The sequence below is a fragment of the Thamnophis sirtalis genome, unplaced genomic scaffold, assembly GCF_051295495.1.
Source record: "Thamnophis sirtalis isolate CommonGarterSnake01/CBP01778 unplaced genomic scaffold, rThaSir2_p1.2 scaffold_2, whole genome shotgun sequence".
Taxonomy (NCBI): Eukaryota; Metazoa; Chordata; class Lepidosauria; order Squamata; family Natricidae; genus Thamnophis; species Thamnophis sirtalis.
Window position 1 is genome coordinate 84,988,499 of NW_028261382.1, and position 22,541 is coordinate 85,011,039.

Below are 22,541 nucleotides of genomic sequence, written 5' to 3' on the forward strand. Positions count from 1 at the left end.
AACACTTTTAGGCAGCTAAATGGAGAAATAATCTGAAGTTTCTTCTAATCCTTCTCAACCACTACCTTCTCAGCCTCCCCTGGTAGACCATCTTGTCCATCCACCCCCAATTTTCCTGGTAGCCTATCCTTCTCCTTCTGCCTCCTTGGCTGCTTATGCCCTTGGGGTTTTGCTCTCTTCATTGCCTGGAACAAAATAGCTATTTTACTGCATGCATGGATAAAGACACCTGAAAAACGCATATTTTGATTGGGGCATAGAGTCTGCCTGGAATGTTTTTCTGGCTCCTGCTGGTGGATCATTGCTGTTTGTGCAGGCAGAAGGGAGGGAGATAGATCAATGGCATGATGTATTGATGCAGCAAGGAGCATATGACAAATCCTCTACTCAATTGGGCTCTTCTATTTTATTACTTACAGTTATTATTTATTATTTACCTGTCATCCTTGACTGCATAATAAATGAACAAGAGAAAGTTTCCTCTTGCTGTCTCCTTGGGAGCAGTAGTGGAACAGACCCAGAAAGGAAAGAAATGTGATTTTTATTTGTGTGCGTGTCTGTGTCTGTGTGTGTATTATGTCACAACCCCTGGTATGCCCAGATATGGGAGGAAAGCAGTATGAGAGCCTGTGGCTTAATGGCTAACACAACTGCCTAATATGTAATACAGCACAGGTTCAAATCCCAGTAAGGGTATGGCTAGCTGATGAGAGCTAAATAGCTTGAAATATATCTATACTAGTCTCCCTTTATTTATTTATCACCACAAATGCAACATACAGATAGATAGATAGATAGATAGATAGATAGATAGATAGATAGATAGATAGATAGATAGATAGATAGACAGACAGACAGACAGACAGACAGACATAACACAAAAGATGGTAGGGGAAACCAACCTACTAAACCTACATCCTTCTGATAAGACTGTCTTCTTCAAAATAAAACAACTTTCCCACTTCTGGTTTGGTATGTGGGCAATCAGAAGCAGTCATTTCAGTAACATCTGTCTTTATGGAATATAATAACTATTTTAGTCTAAGTGTCAGTGTTTCTCAACCTTGACAACTTTAAGATGAATAGACTTCTGTTCCCAGAATTCAAGCTTGCTATGGGATTCTGGGAATTGTCATGCATGCATCTTCAAACTGCTAACCTTGAGAAAAATTGCTCTGTATCTTTCAAATTCTCTTCCAACTCCTCCAACTTAGGAGATCGTGTATTCCTTAAACAACCATTCCCCAGTCAGATACTTGCTATAGGTGCTGTGTCTTTGGCCACGTTGATCTAGATTTTGGAGAACCATAATCCCAGTTCGCTTGGGTGTTTTCTCTGAATGCAATTTCCCCTTCTCAGAATCATTGTAGAGGTGATCTTAGGGAAAACAGGAAATGGTTCAGATGTGAAATAGACTTATCAGTCTTGCTCAACTATGATTATTCTGATAGGCAGCAAATTTGATTTCATTGTAGCAATCTAATATGAGAACAGGCAACAATGTTAACAATGTAAGTTATATAAATTAATAATAATGACAATGCAATAAAAATGAAGAAATAGAGGGGAAAGGCCTCGAAAGTTAGCTTATTTACGGGATACTTTCAAAAAAAAGTAATATTGCTGTTCCTTTCCCTTTTTTTGAAGAATTTAAAAAATCACATTTGAGAAGCAATTCATGGAATTCTGTAAACAGTATTCGCTTCCTTTTTGATTTTCTGTGTCATTGGATGCTATCAGAGCTTCGTGCTTTTATTATATTGGCAAGACCTGGCAATCAAATGATGCAAGACACCAAATTTAGTGCTTGGTTCATTCATAAACCAAGTCATCCGACATGTGATGTGTCTGTGTGAAAAAGTAAACACCCCCCCTAGATTCATTGACTGGTTTGCAGAATTCTAACTACAACCTAGCCAATCTTTAATAAGCATTTTCGGAGGTGTCCCTTACACGAACAACATTGTTGTTGTTTGTCTCAGTTTAGGATCCTAAGAGACCAATTTACCAGGAATAAGAACTTTCCCAGAGATTATTAATTTTCTTTAAAATACAAACCGTGGGACTTTGTTCCTGCAAAATTTCCCACCTTTCCAGAACTTCAGAAGCAGCAAATAGCAGTCAAGCTAAAATACAATTGTTGGAGCTAAAGAAACTGTCAAGAAGTACTCGGATGGGTGTTGGCAATCCAAGCTGCATGTGGCTCTCTCTTGCATCTCCCTGCAGACCCAGTCGTGCAATCTGCTCTCTGCCCCAAGACACTGGCACAACACCAGGGCTGGCAGGGTGGGAATGGGATCCAGGAGGAGGGTAAGATGGAAAGGGGGACAAGTCTGCAGCTGAGGAGTGAGCATGAGCCATGGCGGTGGCTTTGCTGAAGACAACCCTCCTCCTCACATGACCCCCCCTGTCTGGCTGTTGTGGGGCCCGGAGGGTGTATATGAGTGGGAATACCCCCCTCAAGTGAGAGGCCGGGCCCTGCCAAAATGCAGCAAAGACATGTGGAGCGGGTGGGTTGACTGGCTTGACGGGTGAGTGTCTTTGGCGAGAGCGCTCCGGCTTTCTCCGAGCCTCATCCCTGGTGTGGGTGTTCAAGGTTCGGCGGGGCCATCCCCCTTTTCCCGTGCTCTGAGCTTCTTTACTCCTCCAGTGGAGTTGATTGAAAAGCAAGATTTAAAGCCACCTGGAGGATACTTTCAATCAACACTGCCGGTGGCACTGCTCCACTCGCTTGAGGAGGGCATCTCCATTTGTCTGCGCCCTCCTGGCCCCGCAACAGCCAGGCAGGGGGCTGTGTGAGAAGGAGGAGGGTTGTCTTCGGCGAAGCCCTGGCTCATGCTCCCTCCTCAGCCAGCCCGGATTGCCAAAATGTTGCAAGAAGAAAGAAAAAGAGTAGCAAAGAGCCCCAAGGAGAGCTCGCCAAGTTGGCCCAGCCTTGGCTTTCTGAGAGAGAGATAAACAACAGAGAGACAGAAAGACAGGGTGGGGGGAGAGAGAGAGAGAGAGAGAAGAAGAAGAAGAGGAGGAGGAGGAGGAATGAGAAAATGATGGAGGGAGAGTGAAAGAGGAAAAAAAAACACAAAAGAGAGAAGGGGAAGAGGGAGACAGAAATGAGAGAGAGCAGGAGGGAGAGAAGGAAAGACAGGGAAAATAGAGAAACAAATGAGAGAGAAGAGGGAGAGAAAAGAAGGAAAGAAAGAAAGGGAGAGGAAAAAGAGAGAAAAACAGAAATGGGAGGGAGTGGGAGAGAGAGAGAGATCCATTTTCCACAGAAGACACCAGGAGCCACAAAACCTGGGTAGGCATGGCTGGGGTGGTGGTGTTATATGACTGGGTAGGAGTGACATTGAGTTAGCCACGCCCACCAAAAGTTTTGTGGCTCCCAGTGTTTTCTGTGGGAAACGGGTCCAAATGGCACTTTGAGTGTTTAAGGTTGCAGACCCATCTACTAGGAGATAAATCAAACTTTTTTTATTTCACAAAGGTTTTTAAACATAGCTTCCTCTTTGAGCCAGTCAATAGCAGCTTTCAAATGACTTGAGCAAATCATGCCCTCTGCAAGGCATTTTGATTTTCAATTTACTTATTCCAGTAAGTGTATTAGAGTGGAAATGAACTCCAGGAATGCTCTTGTCGTAGGTGGTGGCCATAATTTCACAGTTGGTTCTACCTAGTGGTTGTGGGAACCTACCACTAGTGGGATACAGGACAGGATTAAGGCCAGAGGGATATCAGAACTGATTCTAACTTTTGGCCTTTGGAGACTCTTCTTCCTGGCAAAGCTCTGCGATGGTTGGGAGAAAGTGAGCTGTTCACTTCTCTGTTTTCATTTCATCAGCCTGCAAATTGGCTTTTGCTACCAAGGTGACTCCCCAACACCACTGAGGAAGAAGCAAGAATGTAGAAGCTCATCCAAGGGAAACTGTTTTGGAAAAAGGCAAGGAAGTCTCATTGGGTTTGGTTTTTTGTGCAAAATAAGGTCTTTTATCAAAGGAGAACCCTTCTTTCCCTCTTGCTTTGGGGCTCAGAGCATTCCTGCACTCAGCACCTCTTTAAGTACACCAGTTCTCCTTGCATTTAAAATTCCTGCCTTATTTCTGCCACCTCCACCACCCTCTTTGGGGAAAGCAGAGGTCAAGTGCTATGTCTACCTATGCTTGTTTGGATAATTAAAACAGTGCATTCATCCTGAAAAAAATCACCTTTTCTACTCTGTCTGTTGCTTGGTGCTGAATGGCTAGTATTGAATTATCTCTGCTTCAGAATGAAATCTCCTCTCTCTATTCATTTTCATACCTTGCTTATGGGTTTCTGCCACTAGTCCGGTATTGATGCTTTTGAGTTGCATTTGTAGGGCTTTTAAGACAGTCTTCCTCTTACTGCTCCTAGATGATCTGTGTTTTGCATGAAATCAACAGTTTCTATTTCTGTACCATTTCTTTAAATAGTTCATTTGACTGGCCTTTCATCGTTTCATACTTTGGGCTGGGGGAAGTTGACTCCATCGGCTTTTGTAACTGCTTTCAACCATGGAAGACTTAATTGTTATGGCCTCCAGCCAGCATGCGCCAAACATCTTAGTTAGTGAGGATGAGATTTTAATCCAACATATCCAGATTGGCTGTAACAAGAGGAGGCAAAGTCTTCTGAGCCTCTAAGGGAATTGCCTGTCAAGGTTAAGTTGATGCTGAGGAAAATTCTATGTTACTATTTTACTTGATGTCCTCTGATCCTGGACTTCTCTTCAAGGCATAGCTATCCGCGTCTGGTTTTGTGGTTAGAAGATATAAACTACCAACACATATACTATATTGCCATTGACAGCAGCATCTATGAAAATGATTAGTGATGGGGGATATGGGGAATTCTACAGCCAGAAGGCCACAGACTTCCCATCTCTGCTTTAGAAGTTGCATGATCAATGGCTGCCCCAATTTCACAACATTCATTCCTTGGTTTCTCTATGAATTAACACAAGTAGATTTACTGGGCATTGTCAAAAGAAGGCTTTGTTGGCTACTACCTCTTTCACCTTCTCTTCCTGAGGCACCTTTTCTGACTTGACGTAAGGGCAATAGAGAGTTATCACACATCTGTGTTCCTCACCACCTTTTTCAAATTTCCCACAATTTAGAGATCAACACAAGTAAAGGATCATGGGAAATTTACATGCTTTCTCTCAATCTCAATCTGTTTGTATGTGGTGCCAATGAACCTTGTACTAGAGTGTTGAGCTCCCAGTAGCTACATAAGAATGTTATGCATGGGTTGTCAGTTGTAGCATCAACATAATTTTCATATTTTCTGATACGTTCCAAGCAATATCGTGATAGAGAAAGGGAGGGAGGGAGGGGGGAGAGAGAGAGAGATCATAGTATATCAATTCTAAAATTAGATCAACAGACTCTGGGAACTTTGCCCATCCACCAGATTGAGCCTAGCTTATTCCAGGCATGTTCAAAAAATTGAGGTTAGAGTAGATCTTTGTTTAGCATTAGGTACAAATTCAACTTTTACCCCCTTCTCTTTCTCATTTCTAGGATGCTTCTGTGGTTTGGGATTGATCTATACCAACAAAACGTGCACCATGCCTCCCATCACTTTCCAGGACTTGCCACTGAATATCTACATGGTGATTTTTGGCACAGGTGTCTTCATCTTTGTACTCAGCCTTATTTTCTGCTGTTACTTCATTAGGTGAGTCATGTTTCCAAAGGGAGTCGTGAGTGCAGATGGCAAAAGAGAGGAAACTCAACAAATGTGCCTAGGCTACTAGCTACAGTTTTGTGTCCTCTTGCTATTTTCAACTGAATCGATTACTTGAAAGTATAGATTTTTTAAAGCTAATCCCTAGTTAGATTGAAGAAGAATCAATGCTCGCAGTAATATTAAACCTCTTTAAATTAGAGCAACAGTTTTCAAACTAAATTCAAAGGTCAACAGTAAGATCCATAGGAGCTTATTGTAGATTCTTCCATAAAAGAGGCATCACTCCTTCTCATGGGATGGAGATAGTATCCAGGAATGGGCTGACCTCATCTGCTTAGCTGATTGGACTGAGTCTGTCAGAGTTGTGAGGACATGTCTCTGTTGCTAGGGCTCCCCAGCTTTTGGCAAAGACGAAGTGACAGACTCGACATGTCTTGCTCTAGGATTCTCCTTTTACAGACCAAGGACCAGACGGTCTTCAGGGTGGGGCTGGATGCTATCTCCATCCCATGAGAAGGAGTATGTCAGGTAAGACCAACGCCCCTTCTCCATTGTGGTGGAGATAGCATCCAGGAATGGGACATACCAAAGCTGGCTTGCCCTTAAGGGTGGGCCACAGTCTGGTCCGAAGTCCCCTGCCTGGTTTTGACACTCTGAAGCACTTGCCTGGCAAAAGCTGCCTTGGCCGAAGCGAAGTTGTCCAATTTATAATGTTTGATAAAGGGGGAAGGAGAGGGCCACATAGCTGCTTGACAGACCTCCTCTAATAAGGCCTGCGTTGCCCACGCCTCTGACGTGGCTGCGCTCCTGGTGGAGTGGGCAGTTATTCACCCAGGCAATGGAAGGGCCTGACGTCACTACAACACAACATGCAATCTTGGAGCTCCAGGATTGCTGTTGATATCTCTGTTGCTGAACGGTCCTTTTGGACCTAACCCGTCCCGAAGAGACGGTGATAAAGGAGAGTACATCCTGCTGATCTCAGGGGCATCGCAAAACCCCTGATTGATCCAGGAGAAGCTTTTTTTTCATCTACAAGAGAAGCAGCCGAAGCTGCATAAGGTTGGGACAGCCCCCCTGCAACGGAAGCAGAGCAGGAGAGTGTGTCGAAATTGGTGAGATAAATTTTATAGTTACATTTTGAGCATTATGTATAAGACAAAGCAATAATAGTTATAGCTAAACAAATGATTAATAGTGATAATAATGCATTTATATATACTAGCTTGACAATATGAAATTTTATATAAGCCGTAAGTGAAGATCATGGAGATGATGTGGAAAAGCTTTTTTCTTATAAAAGATAAACAATTCTATATAGAATAGAATATAAAGATGTAATATTATTGGATGAGTCCAGGATGATGTAATGAAATGCCATAATGTAAATTTACTTTAAATTTAGTATGTAATAATAGCCATATTCAATGTATGTTTAATAATCATAATAATTGTGTACATATGTATTAGATTGATATTATGAGCAATGGGATGTGCTAAAATGCGTAAGCTGACATATGATATTAGAGAAATTATTATAATATAATAATAATGTATATAAATTTACTTGATTGATATGTGACTTTATATAAAATTTAAGGGATGACTATGGAAAGGATGCACAAAAACCTTGTAACCAATCGACTCACTGTAAGGAATGGAAGATGTTTTTATGATATGTGTTGTGTTTGTTTATATTTGTTTACAATTGAAAGTGAGGACTATGGAAATGATGCACAAAAACTTTGCAACCATGTACAGCATCTCTTACTAAGTATCTCTGGAAATACAGTATGAGTGAGTTTTGTTTTTCTTCTCCCAGAGAAATGCGTGCCAGCCAAGATGGAGGTCGTGACCCTCTATTGCTAATATCCTACTCTTACTTAAATTAACCCAATCTTTGAGCCAAATCACGACTGCCGCATGATAATAAAGTTTACAGTCAGGGAGACCAAAACCCCCCTTATTTCTACTATCTTGCAAAAGTTTAAGTTTTATGTCAGTTTTCCCCCATCCAAATTAATGTTAATATTATTTTATTTAATTATTCAAAGAATTTTTTCCCTAACTTTACTGGTACAGTTTGAAAGAGATACAGAATTTTAGGTAGAATATTCATTTTGATGTGGCAATTCTCCCAATTAATGATATTTGTAATTTTGCCCAGTTGTCCAAATCTTTTTGTATTTGTTGTAATAATTTATTATAATTGTCCTCTTTTATTGAGGAACATTTCACCATTAACCAAATTCCCAAATATTTCACTTTCTTGGTCGCCTGAATCCCCAATTTTTCCTCCAATTCCTCATTTTGCCTGTTGTAAGATTTTTAGTATTTTAGTCTTTTCTTTATTTATCTTAAGCCATGCTATTTTACCAAATTCCTCTATTTCCTGTAATAATGAGGGACTAAATCAAAAGCTGGGGAACCCTAGCAGCAGAGGTGTGTCCTCACAGCTCTGACAGACTCAGTCCAATCAGCTAAGCTGATGAGGTCAACCCATTCCTGGATGCCATTTCCACCGCAATGGAGAACGTTGACTTGGGTTTATATATCATAAGAAGTCACTCTTTCTTTTAATCATGACTTACTAAGCAGAGGCTCTTCATAGTCTCAGGCAAAAAGCTCTTTTGCTTGCTAATCTACTTGATTCTAAATGTCAGGGTCAGAATTGAATCTGGATATTTTTGCATGCAAAGGGATTGCCCATGGAAATGTATGATCCTTTGGCATTCAAATCACATGCCAGAGGAGCCAGGACATGAAATCAGCCCTGTTCATTCAAGATAACCAACTGTGCTGTTCTTGATTTTGTCCATCTTCTCTGTTGTCTTTGATTGAAGCCTCCATTATGAAAAATGTAAAAATTGGTGGGTAGAAGGATAGAATATTAGAAAAAATGCCCATTGTTATGTCAGTTATGCTAATTGATTAGATAGAGAATAAACGTATCTCGGTTCTGCAAGGTTCCTCATTTTAATGTTCCTGAAGCAAATACAAAGTAGAAAAATCCGAACGTAATTTGGAGCTTTTGTTATCGTAAACCAAGTCTGGTTCATAAGTTTTCCAGCTTCTGATACATGCTGGCAAGCCATTTCTGGATAAACAAAAATGCTGCTTCTCTTTAGTTTGCTCAAACCAAACTGTTATTCATCAACACACACCCCTCCACAATAGATATCAACAATACAGTGGCTGAAAACTTGGTACAAATCTTAAACCAGCAGCTCAAATAGTTGCTAAATGAATAACTGTAACTTGAGGTCTACCTGTACTGTAACTGATTATTAGCTGGGAATACTACTCCTGAAAAATTACTTTCTTTTCTTTGCTCTCTGATTTAACTGGGCCAGCCTAAGGGGTAAGCAACTTTGCTATCCATATGGTTTGTTTTTTTACTCCCATCAGGCCTCAAGGGACTGTAGGAAATGTGGTTCAAATTATCTGCGCACACATGCATTCTTTTTCTCCTTCCAAACTTAAAAATTCCAAAATATTTTCATCATTTCTCGAATGAATGGTGACTTCATCATGATCCTGCAGTTGAGCATTTAAATCTTTCCAAAAATATAATTGTGACCCAATCCTGAGAATAATAGCCAGCTATTATTTCAGAGGACTGGTGCTTGTTCAAAAATCTAGCAGGAAACTATAGGAAGTTGGGGGAGGGAGGGTCTCATTCAGAAGGCTGGAATAGATCTGTTGTCTCTATGGAAGATGTCCTGGCTCTTTATCTATTTATGGAAAGCTTATTTTTAAACCTTTGCAGTCATTTGCAGCCAGAATGTCTAGAAAGAGCCTAGTGAATGACACAGAACTGCTGTCATCCAGCTCATTCTGGAGCTTTGGGACCACAGAACATTAAATGGAAAGATACAGGAAATATGTGGTCAGGTTTGCCTTTTTTCCAGCTAATCAATATTAGCTTGGGGTGTGAGTGTTAAGGTCAAACTTCAACTGTCCTAGTTTTGAAGTGTGAACACTGACTTGTCAGGTTAATAAATCATGACCAACGTTTTCTCAACAATATTTACTGCAGGCTTTACAAATGTTGTGTTGCTCTGTCAGGGGCTTAGTGGTCTTCAGGCTTGCTTTGGTAACTCAGCTCATACCTTAAGACTTGAAAGTGGGTCAACAGGCATTTTATACTAAAAAGGAAGTGGAGGCAACTTTTCCCTCAGAACACCTTCCAGGTGGAAGCTATTGCAGAGAAGTACAGATTATCATTTATATATGCAGAAGGTTCCCAGATTCAGTCACTGGCAGCTGCACTTCAATATCTCAAAGAGCAGGTGATGAAAACAAAAATAGACCATCTTGCTCAAGATGGACTGATTTCCTGGTCTGGTGTAAAGGAGCTTTATATCTTTGTAATACAGCAGGATACATCTGTGCAGGCAGTGGATCAGCCAATGCACATTTATCCTCATTTCCCTAAGCTCTGAATGCCAAACAGAACCACAATGCTCAAACAAGAGCAGGGAGGGAAGGAGATGTTATCCAGCAATCAATGATGAAGAGAACCAAGAGGAAGACTCTACTTTGTTAGCTATGATGTCATCAAGATCTGCTGGAACAAATACAGTTGTACTTGCCACATCCTGTGCTTCTGTCTCAAAGGATTGAAATTCCCTGCGTGAAAAACACACCAGGAGACAGGGAAAGTGCCATTTCTGGAGCCAAGGATGGCAACTCCCAGCTATCTCAACAGTTGTTTTGTGTTTAATAGATTAACAGAGTTGGAAGGGATTTATAGGTCATCTAATCGCAATAGCAATAGCAGTTAGACTTATATACCGCTTCATAGGGCTTTCAGCCCTCTCTAAGCGGTTTACAGAGTCAGCATATTGCCCCCACAGTCTGGGTCCTCATTTTACCCACTTCCGAAGGATGGAAGGCTGAGTCAACCCTGAGCCGGTGAGATTTGAACCGCCAAACTGCAGCTAACAGTCAGCTGAAGTGGCCTGCAGTACTGCACTCTAACCACTGCGCCACCTCGGCTCTTCTAATCTTCTAACCCAACCCCCCGCTCAAGCAGAAGACCCTACACCATTTCTGACAAATGGCAGTTTGCCTAATTTAATTGCTGATCACACGTACAATGCAGGAGAAGGGTATTGTCCATGTTTGCATTGGATACATTCCCAATGTAGAAATTTGCTAAAGCATAAACAACACTTGCTAAGTGGAGATATTTGTTAAGTGAGCTGCACCCCATTCTATGACCTTTCTTGCCACAGCTGTTAAGTGAATCACTGAAGTTATTCAGTGAGTAGCGTCGTTATTAAGTGGATCTAGCTTCCCCATTGACTATGTTTAGGGGATCACATGATCCCAGGTGACTGCAAAGGTCATAACTATGAAGCGGGTGTCTGAACTTTGATCACATGACATTAGGATGCCGCAATGTGAAAATAGTCATAAGTCACTTTTTTCAGTGATGCTACAACTTTGAACAGTCACTAAATGAACTGTTGTAAGTCGAGAACTACCTGTCCTCAAATTCATTGGCAATCTTTCATCTCTACCTCAAAAATAACTCTGGTGTTCTCACTCTTATCTCCAACATGTATACTGCTAAAACATACCATTGGTGGCTAAAATGTTAGTTAGACCATTTTCTTTTGAGGGCAAGAAAATGTTGCCTGCTCCTTCCCCTTTAAATTTTACCGGGCAATTTCAGGATGAAGCATCTGATTATTCCTCTAGAGAAGCATTTACTTTCCCAAAAGAGCTATTCTTTCCAAAGTTGCAGAATACAGCTTTTGGTCTGTACACTCCCTCTCTCTATTTCCTTCAAAAATCCTGCGGCCTCACAGAGCAATAGATTAATCTCGTCTTCTGGAACAGGCATAGCAACAGCGTGGGGGGTTTGTCCCTGGTTCTAATTTAGTGCAGCTTGGGCACAAAGAAATCTCTGTCCACACTGAACAGAATGATTATTCAGAGTCAATTTTCTGCTTCCCGTGGCTCGGACCAGCTGGTTTGTCTTCCTCAGCAGCAAATGGACATTTGACCCAGGCATAATGTTGACTAAGCGTTGACCCAAACTTTCAAGGAGCAGAACACATGCCGGATTCACTGTTAACGCACTTGGAACCTTTAACTGCCCTGAGGCAGCTGATTTGGGCAGGGCAAGACTGAAGAAAACCCAAATTCTTAATGACTCCTCTTTAGCCATCATGTTGGCAGGGATAATCCATGCACCAGGTGCTATCAGCTATCAAGAGGAGAATCTCAGCCATCATCTTTTTTTTAACTCCAGCCATTATCTATGTCAGGGGTGTCAAACTGAAGGCCCGCGGGCAGGATGCATCACGAGCAGGCCACACCCAGCCCAGCTCTGTGAATGGGAAATACGAAATGTTATGTGATGGCAACGTGACGCGGCGAGTTTGACACCTGTGATCTATGGAGATTCTCTGTCATGGTTAGGGTTCCGAACTGAAGAAGCTTCTTAGATGAGAAGCGAAACGTCTTCAAGAAAAAAAAAAACAATTGCCTTTTTCCAATTGCCTTTTGGGGGGGAAAAAAGCACCTTTGGCAATTGTAGCAATTGATCTCCATTTGGAGGTTGGTTGGTTGATTGGTTTGTTTGACAGCATTTATGACACTTTTGGGCTCCCCCCCCCCAACAAACCCTGAGCAATGAGATTCACAGGTTACAGGTAGCCAGTTCCATAATGACCCTTTGAAGTTCCAATGTATCCATTTGGGGGGGGGGGACTAACAACCAGGTCACCTTTGCAGCATCCTGCAGCCACATGACCATGTTTTCAGATGGATTTGCAAAAAAAAATAGCATTTATTTTTTATTTTTGGCAAACCATGAGTTTCCTTAACAACTGGCATTTGCTTAACCATGACTGCAAAAAAAAGGTTATAAAATCGGGTTGGTCACATGACCGACTCGTTTTATGACCATCAGAAATTACAGTTGCAGTGAGCAGGCTCCATTATAGTCATAACTCGAAGACTACCTGTATAGGCAATATGTACTGTAGATGTATATATTTCTTAGAGCACTGATAACTTCATGGTTTCATTAGCCATATAAATGGATGCAAATAATATTGCAACCTTATTCATCAACGTGGAACTCTTTGACTTTTGGGGTTCTGCAGGTAGCTACAAATAGCATGGTGCAGGTATAAGTAGACACATTTGTTTTGCTGCAGTCACTTCCTGTGTTGGTTTGTTAGTTTGCCTTCCTACCACAAACCACAGGGAGAAATACAGTGGACCTAGGAGCAAACCTGGTGTAAATAGTCTGCTACTATGTAGTCCTGATCAAGTGCATTTATAATATCGGGGTAGCCCTTGGCTGATGATCACAATTGAGCCCAACTTTTTTGTTAAGCAAGACATTTGTTAAGTGAATTCTGTCCCAATTTATAGCAATAGCAATAGCAATAGCAGTAGACTTATATACCGCTTCATAGGCCTTTCAGGCCTCTCTAAGCGGTTTACAGAGAGTCAGCATATTGCCCCCAACAATCTGGGTCCTCATTTTACCCACCTCGGAAGGATGGAAGGCTGAGTCAACCCTGAGCCGGTGAGATTTGAACCGCTGACCTGCTGATCTAGCAGTAGCCTGCAGTGCTGCATTTAACCACTGCGCCACCTTTACTATCTTTTTGCAGCAGTTGTTAAATGGGTTACATTAGTAACGTGGTTGTAAAGCAAATCGGGCTTCCCCATTGACTTGACTTGTCAGGAGGTCACAAAAGGGGAGGATATGAAGCTGGAACATTGCAACCCTGATAAACACATGCCAATTACCAAACATCTGAATTTTGATCACAGGATGCTGCAATAAGTGTGGGAAATGGTCATAAGTCGTTTCTTTCAATGCCACTGAAACTGCAAAAGGTCACTAAACAAACGGTTTTAAGCCGAGGACTACTTGTTCTATAAACTCTTGTGATCTGTAAGTCCCTTTGTTTTCTCCCTTTGCTTAACATGATTTATCCTTTTGAGTCTGTTTTATGACTCAGTTTGCTCCAGAAATTACCCAAGAAGTTTGAAGGAGAATCTGATATCTAATTTTCCCCCAATCCTTCAGAGACTTCTATCTATCCTTGAAGGAAAGAAAGAATCCCACAACTGTCACTTTCTATTGTATATTTAACCATTATATTTGTAATATTGTAGTATGAAACATTTTCTCCCAGCGTTTTTGTATAAAATCCATTACGATGATTCCTGTATAATTTGCCTATAAACTTGATTTTATTACTGAGGAATTACTCTGAGAATTGGGATTAAATAAGGTAAAATGCCTATGGAATAATAATAATAAAAATCGAAATAAACCAGGGACAATCTTTCTCATGCTGAGTGTGTACTGTTACTAAACTGATCAACACAGTTTCCTTTTTTTTAAAAAATACACAAAAGTTTAATCGATTGTTTAAAGCCACAATATATGGTAATGATGTTATTATAGGAAAACTATAATCCATTCAGCAATATTTGCCATCTGGGGACGATAACTATTGAATGCAAGGTGGGACTGGATATATATTTTAGTGTTTTTCCATGACAGATGGCAAAAATTACCAGTTACTGGAACAAAAACTTCTTGCCAGGATTAGAAAAATGTAAGGCTATCTAAAAATTACCTTCTAACATATAAAGCAAAGTTTTCAAAGGCACCCCCCCCCATTCTAAATGTGGCAAGTTTCCATCTTTAGCAGCATGAGAAAAACAACAAAAGGTTTTGTAATGCTGAGTTCAAAAAACAAGAACTATCCTCATACATCAGGCGAATTGGAGATGTTCATTAGTGATTACTAAAAATATACCATTTTTCTTCTGCAGCAAACTTCGGCATCAAGCACAAAGTGAAAGATTTGGATACAAAGAGGTAAATGAGCAATTTGAGTCATTCTCCTTTTTTCCCTGTCAAGAGAAAGGCTCTGTTTACAAGTGGGTGAAGGAAGGAGCCTAAATTGTCACCACCTTGGGCACATTGTAAGAGTTTTGTCTGTAATTTTGAGATGCAAAAACCACTGCAAAATTTGTCTTTAAAAACATCTGGATATTCTGATCTTCCTTATGCAGCTGGTGCCTGGGATTTGTTTATTTGTTTTTTTTATATATTCTGTCTTTATTGTTTTTATAAATAACTCCAGGTGGCAGACACCCACAATATTCCTACCTTCTTCTGTTTTCCACCAGATAATCCTGTGGGGCAAGCTGGGCTGAAAGAGAATGGCCCAAATTCACCCAGCTGGCTTTCTAAGGCAGGACTAAAACTCAGTCACCCGGTGATGGGCCCAAAGTCATGCAGCTGGCTTTCACAACTGAGGCAGGACTAGAACTCAGGCTGGCATAGATAGTTTCATGCTCATCCTATGACATTCTGAAACATCCCCACCTAGGCATTGCCCTAGACCAGTGTTTCCCAACCTTGGCAACTTGAAGATGTCAGGACTTCAACTCCCAGAATTCCCCAGCCAGCATTCGCTGGCTGGGGAATTCTGGGAGTTGAAGTCCAGACATCTTCAAGTTGCTAAGATTGAGAAACACTGCCCTAGACCATGCCTGCTATATAGCCATCAGCACGAAGCCATCTATGCTGGTCTGCTGTTATGGGGTTGCATATATACAGAAGTATTCTGCTTAGGCCCTTCCTTGCACAAGACACATCAAAGCAGATGAATCATGGGTGAAATTCAGCAGGTTCTGGAGAACCGGGAGCGGGAATTTCGAGGCGTTTGGAGAACCGGCAAATATCACCTCTGGCTGGCCTCACCCCCATTTATTCTCTGCCTCTCGAGTCCCAGCTGATTGGGAAGAAATGGGGATATTGCAGTAATAGTAATAGCAATAGACTTATATACCGCTTCATAGGCCTTTCAGGCCTCTCTAAGCGGTTTACAGAGAGTCAGCATATTGCCCCCAACAATCTGGGTCCTCATTTTACCCACCTCGGAAGGATGGAAAGCTGAGTCAACCCTGAGCCGGTGAGATTTGAACCGCTGACCTGCTGATCTAGCAGTAGCCTGCAGTGCTGCATTTAACCACTGCGCCACCTTGGCTCTTAAGTAACCTTCATCTGGCCACGCCCACCAAGCCAGCCCACCGAACCAGTAGTAAAAAAAAATGAATTTCACCACTGGCATGAACTCTGGTGGAATAAACCAATAAACTCTACTTGAATAAACCAAGTTTCTAAGAACTTCTGATTGTAACTGCACCCGTGCTAATATGTTAATCTGAAGCACTAAGCCCTGCCATTCAGTTGCCCTTTAATCTTATCGTGTTGGAAACTCTGAAGTTTTTGTGGACCACCTGTTACAGGAAAGGTATCTGAGTAAAATGTAAACATCTAGAGTGTGTTTACATTTAGAAACTGAGTGTCAGCACCTCTCCATTAATTAATTAGGAAAGAAAGACCACAAGACTCCATGTGTGGAAATCAAGTGTACTTTTACTAATTAAGAATGATTAAAGGCATAGCGAAGCGAAGTCTGATTATTTAGGCGCGAAAGCAATTGATATATAGAATAGCCCATTCCCCACCCCTTGGCATCACAGTTCCAGTCCAATCATAATTCTTCCAAGTGTCAGGTGTGAGATAACTTCAAAAGGCATCACAAAGATGGAATGTCGGTGCCGTTAGTCCTGGCGGGAAACACCCACGCATGCGTAGTCCGATCAGCCGGTGAACTCCAGAACCTTCCTCCAGCACAATGAGTAACCCCTCCCAAATACCATGCCCTCCCTCCCCGTTTCATGGCAGCCGAAGCGATAGCAAAGCAGAGGCTGACACTGAGGCTACATAGTCAGGATTTCTTTTGCATGGTCTCCCCCCTCCCCCCCCCAAAAAAATCTGCTGCTTTCCGGACATAGTAGGATTACAACTCCTGGAATTACGAAAGTGATATTGATTATGCAGAAATGATTAAATACCATTTAAAATTTAAAAGACCAATAAAATTATCTTGCTAGACTGGTAAAAGAAATACCATGCATCCTTTTTGGGGAGTGGGTAATTATGCTGCAAAACAGAGCCTGGAGATAATACATTTCAAATAATGTGAGGAAATGATCCAAATGATGCACTATGCTCGAGGGAGGGCAGGAAGGCTTGAGAAGTGAGAAACTCTACTAGTGTAAATAATGCAAGTATAAAGAATTGTATAGGCGGGGCGAGATCTCCCCAACTCAGAAAGTCTGTCAGTGGTCCTGCTGTGGTTTCTGCATCAACTAATATTGTTCCTATTTAGCAACTGCTGCTGTTTGCCTTTGCAATGTTCAATGAGATCGGCTGCTTTGGTCATTCAGCACCAGTGCTCTGATACTAATCTACTGCCTTTCTTCCTTCTAGGTGGTTTTGAAAGGTGATGCCAGAAAGCTAAACTTACATGGGGTGAGTAAACCCACCGATGAGTCAAGAGTTGATATTTCAGCAAAAAGGAAAGCAAGACATCCTTTCATGTATTATTGTTTGAACAGGTATAGGTGTGGTTATGCAAACATATATCTGCAGGAGAGAGCTTTGTTGTGGGTTAGCCTGGGATTCTGTCCTGGCCGTACAATATTTTTATAAATGTGATTAGGAGAGAGAAGGGATGTTTAGAAAATCTGCAGATAACCCAAAGTTAGGGATAATCGTTAACATCTCATAAAACAGGTTCTAAACGATTTTAATAAAGTTTAATTTTGAGTCCTTTCCAGCAAAATTTAGTTCAATGATGAGAAATGTATGATGCCACGCTCAAATAGGAAAAAAATGAGATGTGCAGGTACAAAACCGATGGCTCAACACAACTGCATTTATAGCTGTTTGCAATATGCAGTGTGATATTGCTAGCGCACATTTCCAGGTTATTTGGGGGGTGGGGGGAGAGAATGCACAATAGCAAACAATGGGTTCACTTAATGATCATGGAATTCATGCTTACAACTGCCCCCATTCGCTTAACAAATACCGCAAAAAATATAATAAAATGGTAGTAACATTTTACTACTGTTATGATTTACAACCATAATGTGCAGATTCTATTAGGTCAAAACTTGAGGACTATCTGTGCAGTGAGATCCATGTATGCAGGACTTTCCTGACTGTTAAGCACCATCTGGAGTCATGGGTATTCCATCACTCTGAATTTGAAACAATAGGGACAGACATTTGTTGGGGATAGTCTGAAAATTCATGATCTGGACAGAGAATTGGACTAGACGACCTTCAAAACTGCTTCCAAAGGTACGATTCTATCATTCCATTTAGTGATCAGCTAACAAAATGAAATCCACAGCAGAAAACAAAAGAAGAAGAAACCCAATATGACAACATAGTTGAGTGAATTGTATATATCGTATTTTTTGCACTATAAGATGCTCCAGACTAAAGACGTACCTAGCTTCCCAGGAATTTGCCTCCTTGCAGCAAAACAGCAAATAGCCTGGTCAACTTCAGTACAGCCTAATTTAGCACGAGCAGCTGATTGGCAGTTGGATTGGCCTCCCAGAATGCTGCCAATAAGCTGTTCCAGGCTGCGAGGATCGCCACCATCACCACCCATCATCGCTGCCTATTACCGCCTCTGCAAACCCCATTTTGGGGTTCTGTGCTTCCTGTTTTCAGCCTGTTCCAGGCAGCTGAGATTGCCACCACCATTCAGTATTGATAGACGGTGGTGGCAGCAACGGCAATCCCTGCCACTTAGAACGGGCCAAAAACAGGACATGCAGAACCCAAAAATGGGGCATGGAGGCCAAAAACGGGATGCAAGGCAGCCAAAAATGGGGCATGCAGAAGCTGAAAATGGTGCGCATGGAGATGTGGCGGCGATCCCCACAGCCTGGAACAGCTGATTAGCAGTATTCTGGGATGCCGATCCAATTGCCAATCAGCTGCTCGTGCTAAATCAGGTTGTGCTGAAGTTGACCAGGCTGTTTGCTGTTTGCTGCAAGGAGGCAAATTGCTGGGAGGCAGAAGCCAAAGGATGGGGGCTGGCAGGTGTGCAGGGCTTTGACAACATTCACTCTGTAAGACGCACAGACATTTCCATCTACTTTTTTGGGGAGGAAGTGCATCTTATAGACCGAAAGATAACGGTAGTTGAGTGCAGAATTGACAAAAAGGTCACACCTTGCTTAAAAAATCAGAAAGCTCAGGGTCAGGCAGATTGTACACAGGGAATATGTGTTATTTCTTTACGAGATATCTCTGAGTCTGTTGCAAGAAACAAGTTATCTGAACAGCTTGTTTAATCCGGTTATCGAATTAACCTATTTTCCAGCTTTTCCCAATACATTCTAATGGAATACACTGAGTTGCAAAAATCATAATCAAGGTTAACACTAATCAGGCTTAAATGTTGTACAAATAGAGCTACTCCTCCTTCACCTGAAAAGCCGTAAAGGATTCTGAACTCTGGAATTCTATGCCTCTTATTGTCTTTCCAAACAAAATTTATCTCCTGATGACCCTTAAAAGTAGCATAATTTAAGAGAGAGGTTAGAGATTCATTTTATTACCACTATTGTTGAAATCAGAAATCTTCGACAATCTACTGCAAATTACTTTAGATTTGTATGCCTTAATCTACCTTTGAGATGGTAAATGGTAAGGAAAATCTTTTCCAGAAACTTTCGAGAACTGTTGTCTACTGGAATCCACTAGCATTCTCCAACTGATCCATGTTGGAACTGCCATGTCCAGAATACACAACCAACACAACCAAGCTAGTTGGAAGTTCTAGACATGCAGAACTCATAAATCTAGAAAACATTAAACTGGGGAAGGCTGGATTAGATAATGCTGATAGACCCAAAATCAAATATGAACAATTCCCTAGAACTATTTGGGCAATAACAGATGTTCTCTCAGATCTATACAACCCCACATTCTCAGAAGGTTTTATAGGCTGCAAAGATATTTTTTGGGTTGTGGAAGACATCTTTGTAGACCGATGTTATTGAACAAGCCCAGATACGTACTGATCTGTCTTGATATCCAAGGAACCTTGAACCTTGAGCTAAATAATTTTGCATCCAATAAATCATGATTAGAAGCAAATGACTGGGCAGAACCTAGCCTCTTGAATGCTCCCAATTCTAAGCTTTTCCTTCTGTTTCCCACCAAAAGTATTGATCTGCCCCCCAAAAATCAGCCATAGCTTGTTGTGGAACCCACAACAGGTAAACATGCATAATTCCTGCTCTGAGGGGTCTTCAGTGTTTTCTGAGCTTGGTGGTTTTCTTGCAGACATTTTATTACCCAAACTAAGTAACATCATCAGTGCTAGTCTAGATTATGAGTTTGGGTAATGAAACATCTGCAAGGTCAGAGAGTACCAAGGAGCCCTCCCCTTTTAACCCTGAGCTACAGATATTCTCCTTTGTTGATTCCTGCTTTGTGATGTTTGCCCATTCTCTCCTCCTCCTTTCTTTCTCCGCAGCAGACTTGTGCCGTCTGCCTGGAAGACTTTAAAGTGAAAGATGAACTGGGAGTGTTGCCATGCCAACATGCCTTCCATAGAAAGTGAGTAGATGCGAAGGACAGCCCCAAAAAGCTGCCTTGTGCCTCTCGTCTTGGCAAGCAGCCACAATATTTATTCAACATCCAGCAGGCCCGTGGTGGGGAAGAGGAGGTGGGCGCCCAGGATAATCAAAGAGGGAGGCTGTGCTGTGTTTTGAGATATTTGAGCCAAGGGACAGCAAATGGGGAAGGAGATTAAGCACAGACCTGAATTAAATGGATAAAAACCTATCAGAGCTAATTCATCACACTCGGGACTTGTGCCAGGATGCTGTAGCCAAGAGCCCGAAGCAAACAACGAAGCCAAGAACATCTAGGCCTAAGCTTATTTTGTCTTGAGAGTTCACTTGAATTGGAGGGGAGGTGTTTCGACTCGGCTCCAAAGTGGGAAGGATGGATGAGTTGGATCAGGGAAGAAGAAAAATGGTTCTTTTAAGGCAGGGGGAGGGGAACATTAATTTTCCCAAGGAGTCAAATGAGAAATTGGGACTGTTATGGAGTGCCAATCAATAGGGCTGTGAAGCTGCATAGGCATTCATGCACACACATACATAAATGTTTTAAAAAGTAGCTGTAGCCTTCAAAATAAAAGCAACCCACACAGGCCAGGCCAGGGACAGTCGGGGAGCCAGCTATGGCCCAGGGGCCATAAAATGCCCAGATCAGTTCTAAGGGAAAGCAAATCTAGTGAAGGATACACATCTTGGCATCTTCTGTTTCAGGACAGGTCCGGTTTTACAGATATCCGGCAGATCTGATTTAGAAGCAATATTTTTAGAGTGAAATGTCTATGGAGATTATCAGTCATCCGGGTCATGGTTGTCCCAAAGGTGTTTTTTTTTTAAAGGCAACTGGACTTTTTTTTCCTTTAAGATGTTGTGCTTTTCATCCAAGAAGCTTCTTTGGTTCTGACTGAATGGTGGAGAATGGAAGAATTTACATCCCTTACAGTCATCACTTGAAGGTTTATCTGTGTCCTTAGGGTCACAGATTTAGGGTGAAATAATCCTGTTTTTTTTTCTTTGGTGTCCCATTTCTTTTCCATAACGTAGCTCACTCAGACAGAGTTGTTAAGACGTTTCCCATTTAGCACATACCAGGCTCAAATATGCTTAGCTTTAATTACTGGAAAGATCAAATGTTCTTCCTGACATCCATGCTACTGACAACAGCAGCTGGGGAAGGGGCTTTTCAGTTCATACCTCATCTGAAACCAGCATGGACGGTTGTTGCTTTCAGCTTACCTGGTTTCACACGAAAGTCCAGATAGGGAAGATTTAACCGGAGCATGTCCACGCATTATAATAAATCTTGTTCCTGTATCTCTTGTTAAAAGGAACAGAAAGTTAGGTAATTGCTGGGCTAAAAGCTGGTTGAGAATGAGTGACAAATTCATTTTAGGGGTTTGCCTGCCTACCTGCCTGCCTTCCTTCTTATAACCAAGCCTGGATACCTCCCAATCAAAAATAAAAATACCATAAAAACCGTAACAAAACCATAAAATTAACCACATTAAAAGCAATGAAAATCTGATGGCAAGCCATATCATCTCTTATCGCAGCCCTTCGAGGGTGGGGAGAGAGAGCCAAGTCTTCAAAGCTTTATTTATCTTGCCCACTTTCCCACCTTAAGTCCTTATTCCTTTCTCCTATGCAGTCCCAAAGAATGTGCAGTGGAATTTTGTCCCAAGGATGTAACAGAGTTGTCACTGGAATTCCAGCCTCTGCTGCACTGGGAAAATCTAAGAGTTAAATAATAGCAGTTTTCCTGAACAATTTTTTTTTTCTGACTATAGCCAAACTGGGCCTACTTTATCAGAAATTTTCTATGTTCCAACTGGGAAACCTTAGTTATGTGCAGTTGCCCAAGGCGGAGCCACTAGCACTGTGGTTTGAAGCATGTTTCATCAAAATTAAATAAAATCTGATGACTAGTTTTTTTATTGGTCCTGCTAGGCTGAAAGATCTTTAAGTAGGTTTCCTTTTTGGACTGAGAACCCTGTCCCTAATTCAACAGTTCATGTGCAAAGGTGACTGTTTCAGTTATCTGTCTGACCAATTTTTGCTTAAGGCTTCTCAGCCCTTTGAAGTATGCCACATCAGAGAAAGACCACAGGTAGTACTAAAACTCTATTTTATTGTTGTTAGGTGTCATAATCAAATCTTTTTTCCAAGAATTTTATTTTTTACAAATATATCAAATCAATGTCTGAATAGTGTGGTACCTGGGTATCATACATTCTAATACAAGTAAAACTGATAGTTAATCATAATTATTACTTTCAATCAACTTACGATTATCTAATAATAATAATACACCTTTATATATTATTAAT

The 22,541-nt window shown here is 41.4% G+C and overlaps 1 protein-coding gene and 1 long non-coding RNA gene across 3 annotated transcripts in view; one reads left to right on the forward strand and one right to left on the reverse strand.

Moving 5' to 3' along the window:
- The window catches only part of RNF122 (ring finger protein 122), a 34,283-nt gene that overhangs the window by 7,828 nt on the left and 3,914 nt on the right, over positions 1-22,541 (forward strand). Inside the window, exons 2-5 of one of the 2 annotated variants that reach the window (XM_087706241.1) lie at positions 5,541-5,697; positions 14,533-14,578; positions 17,048-17,089; positions 20,127-20,209. In XM_087706241.1, coding sequence (XP_087562367.1) covers positions 5,541-5,697; positions 14,533-14,578; positions 17,048-17,089; positions 20,127-20,209 — 328 coding nt within the window. The remainder of the gene's footprint in view (positions 1-5,540; positions 5,698-14,532; positions 14,579-17,047; positions 17,090-20,126; positions 20,210-22,541) is intronic. The other variant, XM_087706243.1, reaches the window with a different exon arrangement.
- The window catches only part of LOC148048967 (uncharacterized), a 29,432-nt gene continuing 7,930 nt past the window's right edge, over positions 1,040-22,541 (reverse strand). Inside the window, exons 2-3 of the long non-coding RNA XR_015695567.1 lie at positions 21,451-21,523; positions 1,040-1,377 (exon numbers count right to left, since the gene is read on the reverse strand). This is a non-coding gene — a long non-coding RNA (uncharacterized LOC148048967). The remainder of the gene's footprint in view (positions 1,378-21,450; positions 21,524-22,541) is intronic.